General features: G+C 46.6%; 1 protein-coding gene across 5 annotated transcripts in view; it reads right to left on the bottom strand.

The window, feature by feature from the left end:
- Nucleotides 1-14,298, bottom strand: part of SRGAP3 (SLIT-ROBO Rho GTPase activating protein 3) — a 261,624-nt gene that overhangs the window by 4,614 nt on the left and 242,712 nt on the right. For 4 of the 5 annotated variants that reach the window (XM_053599336.1, XM_053599337.1, XM_053599339.1 and 1 more), the window contains 3 exons: nt 5,981-6,161; nt 4,551-4,700; nt 2,198-2,525 (listed from right to left, as the gene is read on the bottom strand). In XM_053599336.1, the coding sequence (XP_053455311.1) occupies nt 2,198-2,525; nt 4,551-4,700; nt 5,981-6,161 (659 nt within the window). The remainder of the gene's footprint in view (nt 1-2,197; nt 2,526-4,550; nt 4,701-5,980; nt 6,162-14,298) is intronic. The other variant, XM_053599341.1, reaches the window with a different exon arrangement.

The raw sequence follows: 14,298 nt of genomic DNA, 5'->3' as shown, positions 1-14,298 counted from the left end.
TCTAGTCCAGCGTGAGCCGTGAGATGAAACTTAAATAAAAAATAATTACCCCCTCTCCACCACCGTCCCCCAGACCCCCACCACTCTACCCTGGCAGAGCATGAGCAGAGATGGAAAGCTCAGAGAAAGCAGCTGAGTTGTTTAGGCAGGAGCCTCGCATTAGTCTGAGAGGTGAGTCTCCAGAACAGAGCTTCAGAGAGGCACTGGGGGCAGAGTGGAGAAGGTACCTCCCCCCAGAGTAAATCTTCCGCTTCTAATGGTTGTGTTTCAAGTTCCCCAAACAGCCTCTTTAACTGGGTTCAAATCTAAATCCCAACAGACATGTTGAGAACAGAGAATTTGGGGGTAACTCTACCTACTACTTTGGGTCTCCAAACCACTGCTCCCCTTTGCAGCCTGCAAAGTAAAGGACTCTTCAGAGCTAATGCTGAGCAGGCCAGAGGCTGTCCAGTGGTTCTGGACTATTTACATATCGTTTACTATGCTTTCCCATTTGACCTTGGTCAGCAAAAGGGGATTTTGATGGCAGATATCCAATTAGAGTGTAGACCCCTCTGCACACTGAGGTGTCTACACACTGCATGTGGCAATCCCCAGGTGCATTCTTTGGGCTGGTCTTGCAAAATGCTTCGTGAATGAAGATCAAAGAAGTCCGGGAGATGGGGTGTTCCCTGTTCTCTTTCTTGGAGATTCACAATGCACATCCACATATGTAAAAGTGCTAAGAAGTCTTGTAGAATAGCCATTCAACTGGGTCAGAGCAGCATTCTCCAAACTTGGTTGACCACAGAAACACTTATTTCCCACCTACCTCCTAACATCATGGGGATGGGACCTACTTTCAGAAACAGTGCTCTTAAATTGCATTTGGTTCTTTACTATGTGAAGGGCTCTGGGCCAGGCCTCAGGCAGCCCCTAATCATGACTGGCAGAACCTTCCAAACTGGTCAAGTTTCCAGATGATGGTGGCTGCTAGGGTGATATTCCTTCAAGGATGGGGGGACCAGCAGGGAGTCGGCTTCCTCTGCTGGATGCATGTCAAGGCATTAATCTTCAGGGATCCCCTGGTGGGCATCAGGACATGTGGCAGAGCTAGACCCCTATGTGTGGACAGGAGTTCTATTTGCTAGGTGCGTTGTTTCTGTCTTGGGTCCTCCCTTGAACCTTCCTAGCCTCCTCTGAGACTCAGCCCACACAACCTTTTCCCCTTCCTCTGTTGAACAGGGAACAGAATTCTCCACAACAGAATTCTCACAGCCTAGAAGGCTCTGCTTTGTTGCTCTTAAGTGGGGAGAGGGTACATAATGGGTTCCTACCCCAAATTCCAGACAGGGAAAAAAAGGGAAACTTTTAGAAATATGATAGAAATGTCAAAAGCACATGCTATCAGTTATGTAAACTGTTAAACAAATCACAGTTCTATTCGTGTAAAAATCAGGTAAATTTCTCATCCAAATACAACAAATAAATGAAAAACAAATGAAAAAACCTATATGCACTTTGAAGACTCTGGAACATTCTTCCCTTCCAGCTTCAGCTATTTATTTCTTCCCACCTTGGGTCTTGGCTCATGGTCATCCCAGGGACGTCTCTCCCTCTTAGGTGGAACACCCACATTTTAGGCTCTCCCCATGCTGTGTACCACTCCCTACAGGCACCCAGTCCAACTGCAATTTCACAGCTGTGTGTGTTTATTGGTTGGCATCCCTCTCTTCTCAGAACTGTAAGCTCCATGTGCCCAGGGACTAAGTCCATTTTAAGTCTTCATTATACTATTAGTGCCCCGCGTGGTGACTGTCACACAATAGATGCTCAATCAATAATTGTCAATGAATGAAGAGATGAATGAATGAACAGAGGAATGAATGAATGAGTAGACGAATGAATGAATAATTCGGTCAAGTCATCTTGTAGACAGACCTACCATTACCCCGTCCCCATAATCCCCTCTCCAGCCCTGGACACGGAGGGTGTTCAGACTTTGCAGAAACCCTAGCCAGCAGCTGCAACCCACCGGCTTCTGCTCCTAAGGGAGGCCCAGCCGGGGGAAGGGCAGCCAGCTCCCTCTCTCATCAACAGGCTTAGCCTTGAGCCTGGAATAGGGTCAAGGTGGTTTCCCAATCCACAGGTTCCCATCCCGTTGCCCCTCAGAGGGGGGTCTTGGCTGGTCCCAGCCTGCCTTCCCACTGGCCCTTACTTCTGCCAGGGCCTCAGCCTCCAGGGACTTGTGGTCCCCTAAGCTGCTGTGTCTCGTGGAGCTGCAGGTCGACCTCATGGAGTGCCCTTCAGAGAGCGCCTTCTTGTCAGGGTAGTTGATGCTGCCAGCACTCCCGAACGTTGCCATCCTTCGCTTCTCGGGGCTCTCGATCCTCCCTCGGGTGAGGGGGATTTTGTGGGGGCTGCTGGGGCAGGCAGCAGCCCGGGGTGGCGTGTCTATGCTAGGGCCCAGGCCCCGTGGTGGGCTGTGTGTGTCGCCACCGCTTCTGCGCCTGGGGATAGCCGCTCCATCGGATCGTAACCGCACTCTGCAAAGGAGCCAGGGGCAGGGGGCATGGGGCAGAGGTCAACCCTGGCCAAGTCTCAGAACGGGTCTGCCAACCCCCATGCCAAACACTACATGCTAGTCTAGGGAGCAGGTACAGTAAAGCCTCATTCAGCCAGACACTACAGCTCTGCGATGAAAGGACTGGCTTGGCATAAAACTCAGCAACAGGGGAAGGCCTAATCTGCACCCACAAAGCGATGTGGAGCACGGTGCTTCCAAGCTGCAGACAGCGCTGATGCTAATCACAAAATGAATCCTATCTCCAGGTTAAGGCTAGGAAGATTTCAACCTGGAAGTGCTTTGGTGCTAGTTTGGCCCACGATACATTCTGAAGCAGTTCAGACCCTTCCAAGAATGAGCTTTTAGCTGGTATGAAGCATTGAGGCTTGACTGTACCAAAGTTACTAGTACCCCACAAGCAAAGGAGGGGTCCCTGGGACCTGGATATAATCTAATCTTTCACCTATCCTCAATGTCTCCAGAAAAGGACTATTTCTATGATGCATTTTCAGATCTTGGACTGCCAAGCCATTAAAAAGTAAGCACTGCCACTGAATATCCTTGCAGGAATGTGATCAGGAGGGCGAGCCCTTACCCTGAGTCTGCTGTAGGCTTTCCTGCATCCTCTTTCACGTCCACCTTGTTAATCTGTTAAATGGGCATAATATTCCTTGCCCACCTTCAGGTTAGTTTGAAAGCACATTGAAGATAAACAGTTCTACACACCAGAGATCTTGCTGCATCCTATGGTATCACCAAAGATTCTGAGGATCCAGGGAGGGGAGGGAAGGCTGGAAGTGGCCAGGGGGATGAGGAAGGATGGTGTGTTGAGAATGGATTTTGACTAGAGACCAAGTTCAATGAGGTCAGCTGCACTTTGGATCCCAGTGCCAGCAGCCAAGCTAAGCAGTGCCTGTGAGTGCCCCAACAGGACCAAAGCAGAGGAACCAAAGAGAAGTATTAAGAAAACAAGAATAGGAAGAAGGGAGACAAGGGAAAGAAGAGGGAGAGGAAAAGAGGCAGAAGATATGGTCCTCCCAGGAGTCAGGGGACCAGGACATTTTCATCTACCTGTCCCCGTCTCCCACACCCCTGCCCTTCACCATCCTATCATCACGGTGCCCTGAGCTATTTACTAAACTTAATAGAATATGTTGAAAAGAGGCTGAATTAGGACATCTGCTGAAATAAATTCATGAAAGTGTGTTCCTATTGCAAGTAATTTTTTTTTTTTTTTGCTTTATCTGCAAATACCCACACATGTGAGTTTGTCACATGACCCCTTCCACTGGGAAAAAAACATCACATTTTTAGAGTCTGATTAAAAAAGCAGTGAGAAACCATCAGCTTTTCTTTTCTTTTTCTTTTCTACTTATTTCCTCATTTATCTTTTTAATAACCATGTAATTTAGAGCACACCTGTTCTCAGAAGGATGGGTGTAGCTCCTTGCCTGGGAGAAAGGTCATGTGACACAGCCCCACCCACACATGGGGAATAAAAGAATTGGCAAATCTGCTCTCACCAAAAAAGTGGGTGGAGTCGAGTGTCAATTTCTCCCAACACATGTGTAGGTGTGGGTTTTCTGTTTGTGTGGTGCATTTCAGAGAGCACTGTGCTTTTATGCATTAAAGATAACAACTCAGGTCTTCAACAGAAAGCTGGGAGGAGGCTCAGGAACTGGAGAGAGGTGGGGAAAACACTTGCCAGTTTTATCCCTCTCTGTCTCTCATTTATTATTATATTCTTGTTTTTAATGCAAAGCAATGAGTTCCCAACATGTCTTTCCTCTTCCTCCTCCTCCCCCTGCCACCCAGGCTGGATCGTTTCATACCTGGCATTCTGGGGCCAAAGCCAGCCTGCCTACCCAGTGTGCCCATCATCACATCTCCTGGAGAACAAGGGGCTACAGCCTCCCGCTTCTCTCCTCCCTGCTCCCTTGATTCCCCCAAATCAGATTTGAGCAGGCATGTCACTAGCAGGAAAAAATGAACCCACATTTCCTACCGGCCCATCACCCCCCCAAAGCCGTAATCCGAGATGTGCTCTGTGGGGGACTGGAGGTCATTTTTGGAGGAGGCCTTGTCATCCAACAGTGGTCCGCTGCTGGCCTCGCTGTCAGCCTTCTGGCTCAGGCTGTCGGAGAAGGCATCATCCCTAGGGCGAAGACAGACATGAATTGGAGGTGTCCCCTGCGGGAGAGCCTGGATGGACGGGGCTACTTGATACCTGAGGGGCTGAATCAACACACATGTTGCCACTAATCTGCGCCTACAGCTCGGGAGGAGCCCTCTGCCCACTCATGGACTTCCTCTCTTGCACACCCATGGCAACGCTCCTGGAGTCAGTTTCCACAGCAGGAGACCCTCTTCCCTCCCACCATCCCACATCTCCCTCCCACCTCCTCTCTGCTCTCCTAGCCAGGGGTCTCTAACCAGGCCTCTCTAACCTAAGACAAGCTATGCGCTGAAGGGAAGATGGGAGAAATGACAGGTGGAGTGTGCAGGGTGAGTGCTGAGCACGCAGCCTCTGTCTGGCTCCATGAGGAATGGTTTAGGGCTAAGCATGCCAGGAAGGAGGGGCCTCCATCCCTTACCTCCCTACCCAGGGCTTCGGACAATTGTGAGGTGGCTCACAGCCTGTCAGAGTGCTCTGACAGCCTCCTTCCACCCTCCTTCCAGCCTTCTCCCTTCTGTGACTTCCTCCTGCCCTCAGCGACCTGGGGACACTGGGAGGCAGCCAAAAGCCCTTCACTATGGCACTCCTCCTGTGCTTTGCTTTGCCCAGGCCTTTCTCCTGTCAAAACATAGGCTTTTAAGTCCCCTTCCCTTGAGTCTAGCTTGGAGGCTGATTCTATGCAAATCAGTTTGGCTGAGCCCGTCCAGAGCTCAAGGGGAATGTGGGCCTTCGTGGCTCTCAAAGGAATAGAAATCATAGACTTTCTGTGGTAGGCATTTGGGATGCAGGGCTCTTTTTTTAACCCATGAAATTATAAAAATATAGTATAAACAAATTAACTGGAAGTAAGGGCCTGGTGTTTCTGCCCATCCCCTGAGACAGCCCCCACTGGAGTACAGAATGGCGGGCAGTTGAGGAGGTGGTGGGCTGGCCACAGCTACAAGGAAGGGCCAGGAGGAGGAGGTATATAGCAAGATCCTCTGGACACTGGAGGCCTGGGAGGCTAATGAATGCTGGACCAGGATGCTGGGCCAGGGGCAGCAAACACGGTCTCTGTGTACTCGGAGAGATGAGAAATTTACATATTTGCTAAATAGATCACCATTGAAAGGGAATTAGATCTAACCCATTGGTAGAGAAGACGAGTGTGTACCAGGGAGAGCAGGTCCTGGGCGCGCAGCCCAGCACCCCTTCCAGGGCCCAGTCCTGACATCACTGATCTATTACATCACCTTTACAGAAGGTCCCCTCTCACTCACATGTCCTGCACCACTATGTACTGATGAGGGATGAGTCCGTCCACGCCGTTGTGCCGGCCCTCCCACCAGTCCTCCGAGGCGCGGTGGTAGAGGAGCAGTGAGGCCCCCTTCTTGAAGGACAGCTCCCGTGGGGACCGTCCCACATAGTCAAACTTGGCAATAGCCTCAATCTGCTCCACTTCTGGAAGGAAAGGGAGGGAAAGAGCATCCCTGAAGTCATCGGAGGGGCAGTCCAGGAGCCGTACTCAGACGGCCCTGGCTTCTGTGGGGAGGGACAGATAGCACACTGGGTGAGGACATGTGGGCTGGAGCTTGGCGGCTGGAGTTCTAGGCTGTGGTCCACTCTCCGCTCTGCAGCTTTAAGCAAGTCCTCCAGGTTCTCAGGATGTACTGCTGGAACTGATACCCACAGCCTTATTTTCCACTGCCCCTCTGGGTCCCCACTTCATGATGCTCATTCAAACAACATAATGAAGGAATTATTCTTCTACACCTTAACACAAGTTCTATTTCTATTTTTCCATGAGCCCTTTCCCTCTTTGTCCACTTAAAATACTTTTAGTGGTTCTTAACTTTTGGGGAGGTCAAACAGATGGTGTCTGTGGACCCTCATCTGTGCAAAATGTGGCACATGATTTCTAAGGGCTCATTGTTAAGGACTGAATTCTGTTTCCCAAAAATTTATATGTTGAAGCCCTAACCCTCAATGTGACTATTTAGAGACAGAACCTTTAATCAAGGTAATTGAAGTGACTAAAGTTAAATGAGGTCATAAGGGTGGGGCCCTAATCCAATAAGATTGGAGTCTTTATAAGAAGAGGGAGAGACACCAGCTATCTCCCATGTATGGCCTGTTCTCATAGAGGACATAGTTAAGAAGGGAGGCCTCACAAGAGACCAACCCTGGAAGCACCTGGAGCTTGGACTTCTAGTCTCCAGAACTATGAAGAAATAAATGTCTGTTGTCTAAGCCACTCAGGCTATGGCATTTTGTTATGGTAGTCCAAAAAGACCAATACACTCACCCACAGATTTAATTTGGTGGGAGGGGGGAAATTCTTATTTGCGCCACAGCTCAAGACATCCACCTGTTAAACATTTAATCTTCTCCAGGCAGTGACAGGCCCTGACAGGCTAAAGCAATGAGCACATTTATGGCTTTTGTCCTTGAAGCACTCCTACTGATCAGCTCTGTCACCTCCTGTCCGTGTGACCTCAGGCAGGTCCTATAACCTCTGTATACCTTAGGTGCCATACTGCTGTAGGGGGTGTTAGGAGAATTAAAAGCTCCTGAACAGAAATGCCTGGCATAGTACAGACATATACTAGGTATTTAGTTGACGGCAGCTGCCATGGCTGATATAATATTCTTAATGGTTTAGCCTACAGGTAGGTCCAGAGAAGAGATCCAAACTGCAGACCATACAGCTAATGATATTTGGGAGAGAGACTTTTTGGGGAATAGGTACAGGGTCTTGCTCTTGCTCAAGTTGATCTTGAACTCTTGAACTCAAGTGATTGTACCTACAACTTATTTCCTCTGTGTTATAGTTCGTACCCTAAGGGGTGCCCACACTAGGTAGAAAACTGACTGTGCTTATGTTTTTATATCTAAACACTAAGATATTTAATATTATTTAAAGAATTGTTTTATGTGGATAAGAACAAAAGAGTAGCAAAAGCAACCCCCGGTCTCCCCAGTCTGCAGATCATTTCCCCTTACTGAGCTTCCTTGGGACTTCCTATCTGCTCCATTTATCGTGAATGGTTTTGTTTCTGTCTGTCCATCTGTCTATCACAGAGTTAAGGTCAAGACATTTGTCTTTAGCGCTTTTTAGCTATGTGATCTTGGGCTACTTAGTTCTCCTTTCAAAGCCTCAGTTTCCACATCTGTTAAATGGAAATGGTAATAATAGTACCTCCCTATCTTATAGGGCTGTTGGGAGGATTAAGTGAGAACATGAAGTGCTTGCACATTCCTCCGACACGTAGTTACTCTGTGTGAGAGTTAGGCACACCTTGTTGTTGCTGCTGCAATGATCATTACTAGAGACTGATGCACTTCTAAGGACCATAGGTGACATGAAACACCCATGAGCAGAGGGAGGAAATGCCTTTGTTCATCTTCCCTATCACCCCCAACACACACACACACACACACACACACACACTCCAGGGCTCCCCTCTGTAAGCTCTGTAAGCTCCTGGCTCGAGAAGACCATGCAGTGGCTTCGGGACGAATCCAGTCCCCCGTGACTCAGACAGCCTTCTTCAGGGAGTGGGCCTCACACAGTTAAGTCAGTTTTCCCCAGCTGGCTCCCTGATGCTGTTTTTACATGCTATTCTCACACAGGCTATGGGGGGCTTTGGAGGAGGAGGGGGAAGGTGCCAACACTGCTAAATGGGTCAAATGAACTCAGATCTTGATTCAGTCACCTCCTCAGAAAAACAGGGAGATTCCCAACCCTTCTCTCTGCAGCATCTTGAATCTCACACCCATCTCCGTGCTGGAACTGCCTGGTAGCCCATCTGCCTGCCTAGCTACAAGACACGGACAGGCCAGAGGGTTTGAAAGACCAGAAGCTGGGCCCAGACTGCTACGTGCACTTGAAGGCTCACCCCAGGACTTCCTCTGACCCAGATTCCCCACACCGATAAAGATGCTGACCCAAGCAGAGGTTTGCTGATGCTCAGAGGAGTGTGGAGGGGCTGCCTGGGTTCCTTGTTTCTGTTTTCCCATCCCCAGACCCTCTGGCAGTCACTGGATGGTGGCCTGAAACTGAACGGGAGGGGACGGGGTAGCAAATGTACAGGAAGGAAACAGGAGGAACAGGGCTGAATCACAACCTAAGAGACGGCATGTGTGTTTGAGATGTCATTACGTAACTGAGTGTGGTAGAAACAGTAATAACAGTTAGGGCTGATTAGTAAGTCTGTTATTTGGGTTTCTCATGCCTGAAACAGAATATGTGATTCTTCCCCTCACAACTCCCCCATACTCTGTCACCCAAAGGTCTTTAATACCCTTATCTTCCTCATCTAAGAAACAAAACCACTGTCTACCCATTTGCTGAGGTCAAAGCCTGGGCATCAGTTCTGAGGGCCACATCCCTAATCCATCAGTAACTCCTTTAAACTGTCCCCTGGATCTGACCACCCTAACTGTGCCACCCAGGATAGCCCACTGTTTTCCCTCAGTCTGGCCTTGTCTATTTTATACCTGCTTGAGTACAGCAATTTCTCCCCACAGCAGCCAGAGGGCCTTTTAAAACCATAAATCAGATCATGAAACTACTCTGATCAAAACCCTCCAAAGGCTTTTTGTGCTTAGAACAAAACCCCAATGTCCTCCTTCCCTGCTCTGGGCCCTTGTTTCACAAGCGTTTTTGATGTTTCTCCTCCAACATTATATTTGAAACCATCTAAATTCTACTATCAACATTTTTACTATACTAGCTTTATCACATGTTTATCTATCTCTCTAATAATCCATCTTTTCACCAAACTTTTTTTTTTTTTAATACAGCCTCAATCTGTCGCCCTGAGTGCCATGGCATCTATAGCTCACAGCAACCTCACACTCCTGGGCTCAAGTGATCTCCTGCCTCAGCCTCCTGAGTAGCTGGGACTACAGGTGCCTGCCACCATGCCCAGGTAGTTTTTCTATTTTTAGTAGAGACAGGGTCTTGCTCTTGCTCAAGTTGATCTTGAACTCTTGAACTCAAGTGATCCACCTGCCTCCCCAAATGCTAGGGTTACATGTATGAGCCACCACACCCAGTTTTATTCACCTTACTTTTTAATGAATTTTAAATTAAGTCACAGACAGTAGTACACTTTACCCCTAAACACTTCCGCATAAATATTCACAAAGCCTTCTTGATTCTTTTAAAACATGCCCAGTTTTTTGCTGCCACAGGGCCTTTGCATTTACTTCTTGATGCCCTCTCTGGGATGTTTTTCTCCCAGATCTTGGCATTTGTCCACATTCATATCAATTAACCACTGGGTACCATTTCCTCATTTCCTGTGTCTGTACTCAAATGCGATTGCCTTAGCAAGGCCTTTCCTGACCACTGCCATGCAACCGCCAAAGCAATTCCTACCACCTTTTCTTGCTTTATTTTTCTTCATAGCACTTACCACAACCTGAAATTACATTTGTATGTGCACACTGTGTGTGCACATGCGTATCTTGTGTCAGTGTGTAAGGTGTAGTTTGGGGGGTTTTGTTGTTGTTGTTGAGACTGAGTCTCACTCTGCTGCCCAGACTAGAGTGCCATGGCATCAGCCTAGCTCACAGCAACCTCAAATTCCTGGGCTCAAATGATCCTCTTGCCTCAGCCTCCCAAGTAGCTGGGACTACAGGTGCCCACCACCACACCCAGCTATTGTTTCTATTTTTAGTAGAGATGGGGTATCACTTTGCTCAGGCTGATCACTTTGCTGGGTTCAAGTGATCTTCCTGCCTCTCTCTCCTGGAGTGCTGGGTGGCATGAGCCACCACGCCTGGCCTCAACTGTGTAGTTTTCAATATTTATAGTTCTTTTACTATCAGTATTTCCTACTAAAGTGTGAGTATCATTACTATAGGGATTTCATTTTATTTCCCACTCCTAGGACAGACCCTAGGTCTAATAGGCACTCAGTATATATTCGTTGCTTGAATAAACAAATTAAGCTCTTACCAGTGTTAAGTGATCTACTTATATTATCACATTTAATCCTTACAATAATATTTGAGGCATTATCCTTGTTTTACAGATGAGGAAACTGAGGCTGAATTTAAATGATGTGTCCAGGTGCAGGGTACACAAGTAGAGAACTCCTGAGCCAGATATCATTAATAGACACTTCTCCATGTTTTTAAACATGCTGAGTTTATTCCTGCCACAAGGCCTTTGCATCTGTAGAGTGGAATTATGAAAATACAGATACATGCTGAATGTTGATATTCAATTCAACTCTTGCCTTTGAGAGGCAAATTGTGGCAGTAAGGTACCCTGTGGGCTCTACAGTGAGTGACAGGGTGGAAAAGCCAGGTCCTGAGCCACAGGAGATGTTGAGGACTGTCTCAGCAGGAACCTGACAAGAGTCACACTTTAGGAAAGTCACTCTTGTGGCAAAGTAGTCACAGAGTAGGGCAAGTCACTCACTGGGCACTGAGCGGCTGGAGGCAGCAGCATCTCAGAGGCTGTTCTACAGTAGTCCTGGGCCTGATATTTTCTGGAGATGAAAAGTCATTTTGGAGCTTTGCTTTTATTTCCAAACCTGAAGGCTGGACATTTTATAAGTCCCTAGTCTTTATCCATCTCTACCCATCACCCGATAGGAAGCCCATATTTCTCTCTGTAATAATGCCAGTCCAGAGAAATCTCTAATAGGCCATGAATCCTGCCTGCATGGAGAGGAGCTGGCTCTGCTCTCTCAACGTTACTTTGCTGCCCCCTGCCCCCCCCCCACTCCCCACTGCACCCCATTACAAGAGACCAGTTCATTAGGAACAAGAGTCACTGTGTCAGAGGTTGGGAATACAGATGCGGCTTCTCTTTTCTCTCATCCTTCCTTCAGTGAAAGTAATGAAATAGCCTAGCACCTGTCCACAGGGTCCCTCTTTTCCCCTCTTCTCACTCATGACCTTGGGTCCTTTTATTGCTTTGGGTTGCAGCACCAGGTGGTATTAAGATTTAGATTTGGTTTTAAAAGGAAAGGAGTGAGATCAAATTCTGGATGATAACATGAAGAGCTCCCCAGGAAAACTCATGACGAAAAGAAAAAAAAAGAAAAAACATCATGTGAAGAAGCCTTAAGAAATGGTCCTAAGTGGAAAAACAAATGAAGAAACATCCATTCAAGAAAATCTATGAAAATTCAGTAAGAATGACAAGGATCTGTGGTATGTGAACCAAGACAGCTCCCTCCCTGCACCCATGCCCAAGGTGGCGACTCCAATCCAGACTGATGCAGCCGCCAACACTGGGCTTCTCCCCTGCTACATTCCAGGCACAGAGCTTTCTTCCTGGGTGGAGCAAGAGGTCAATGTTTCTCAGCTTGCTCCCCAGCACTAGTTACTGAGGCTAAATCCCAGTTAGGTAGGATGGAGAGATGAGAGCTCCCTTCTTCTGCTCAATCCCCACTCACAGCTCAAAGGCTGTACTTTGGGCATGACACAACTGAAAATTTTGGGTCCCTGATCACCCTTGACTCAGATTTCGAGGCGGTGATTTCATTGCAGAAGAGGAAAGCCAAGCATATTTCAAGTTGCTGCCTGCCCCTCCACAAAGTATTCAGCTCCTAGAGTGGGGACATCATTCAGAAGAGTGGCATTGTCTCCACTCCCAACCATAAGGCCCTGGTTCAGAGATTTTGTCCTGGGAGAGAACTTTAAGACAGACAGCTCCTCATCTCTTCCCAAGGAAAATGACATGAGTTGCAACAAAGCTTGGAGAAGTTCAAGCCTAATGGTTCTCTCAAGAACAGTGGAGTTTGTGGTGAAAGTTAATTGCAGAGTAGTTCATGGATTTATTGAAGGTGCAATCTGGACTGCAGGCCAGATACTTTGCAGAAGAGAAACAGAGAATAATACAGTTGGGTGGATCAAAACAAATACCAAACATTGATTTCAGAAGTTATTCAATCAAAGGATAGAATTCCATTCAATTCATTTATAAAGCAATTTAGAACCAATAGCACTGTTGAAAATAAAAGAACAGGGCATCTACCCAGAGGGGAAAAAATCCTTTTATCGTAAGGACACTTGCACTAGACTGTTTATTGAAGCTCAATTTACAATCACCAAAATGTGGAAACAGCCTAAATGCCCAACAACCCAGGAATGGATTAACAAGCGGTGGTATATGTACACAATGGAATACTATTCAGCCATTAAAAATGGAGACTTTACAGCTTTCGTATTAACTTGGATGGAAGTGGAACACATTATTCTTAGTAAAGCATCACAAGAATGGAAAAGCATGAATCCTAGGTACTCAATTTTGATATGAGGACAATTAATGACACTTAAGGACACAGTGGGGTGGGGAAAAGGAGAGCAGAGAGAGAAAAAATGAAGGAGGGGTGGGGAAAGGAGGAGCAGAGAGGGAAGGAGGGGAAAGACACGATTGTAAGAGGGACTTTACCTAACAAATGCAATCAGTGTAAGCTGGTTTCTTGTACCCTCAATGAACCCCCGACAGAAAAAAAAAAGGAAGAAAAGAATAGAATAGAACAATCATCCAGCAATTAGTGGAGTTTAACAGCTGGATATGGTCAAGAAAGAGTACCCCATCCAAACCACTGTCATCCCAGAGTCACTGTACGCATATTTCAAGTTGTTCCTTCCTGGGAAACAACATCAGATATTTAACACCTTGTGTGTGTGTGTGTGTGGGGGGGGGGTGATGATAGATATTACTAAAATAGTCCCAATAGTCACTAAACAAACAAGCATTAATAGCAATCAGTACCAAAAGGCAGGAACCAGCACCCAGTGTTGCTATATTATCTAAATGCCCAGTTTTCAATAAGAAATCATAGCCACATAGGAAAAAAACTCAGTTCAAGTTGGGAGGAAGAGGAATAAGGGAGTGGGCAGAGGAGAGAAGGGGAGGGGACTGGTGTGCTCCCACTTAATAGACACAATGTAAGGACAGACGGCACACCTTTTGGGCATGGGACACAACTACAAGAGGGACTCTACCTCACATATAGGCAAACATTATAACCTAGTTGTCTGTATTTCAAGTTTTGCATTAACTTGAAATAAAAAAAAAAGAAAAAGAAATTACAAGTCATGTAAAGAAACAGAAAATAAGACCCATACTCTTGGGTGTAGGAGGAAAGCACGCACTAGAAACTGCCTGTGACAGCAACCAGATGTCAAATTGAACAGAAAAAGCCTTCAAAGCAGCCATTATAAATATATGGACAACACCAAAGAAAACGACGACAAAGTAAAGAAAGATGTGATGGCAATGTCATGTCAAAGAGATGGACACAACGATAGAAATTATAAATTCAAACACAGAATCCTAGAATGGAAAAGTATAACAAATGAAATAAAAAATGTACTAGAGGTCTCAACGGCAGATTCAACTGGTAAAAGAATTAGTAAACATGGAGATTAGTTGACAGAGATTATGAAAACTGAAGAATAGAGGGTAAAAGAAAGAGATAAAATGAACAGAGAAACATGGGACTACAGGAAGGGTAGCAACACAAATGTAACAGTAATAGCAAAAGAAGAAAGCAAAGAGCAGAAAAAAATGTTTGAAGAAATAACAGCTAGAAACTGCCTAAGATTAGTGAAAACCAACCTA

The sequence above is a fragment of the Nycticebus coucang genome, chromosome 8, assembly GCF_027406575.1.
Source record: "Nycticebus coucang isolate mNycCou1 chromosome 8, mNycCou1.pri, whole genome shotgun sequence".
NCBI lineage: Eukaryota > Metazoa > Chordata > Mammalia > Primates > Lorisidae > Nycticebus > Nycticebus coucang.
Note: the sequence above shows the minus strand (reverse complement) of the source record. Positions and strands in the feature narration are given on the sequence as shown.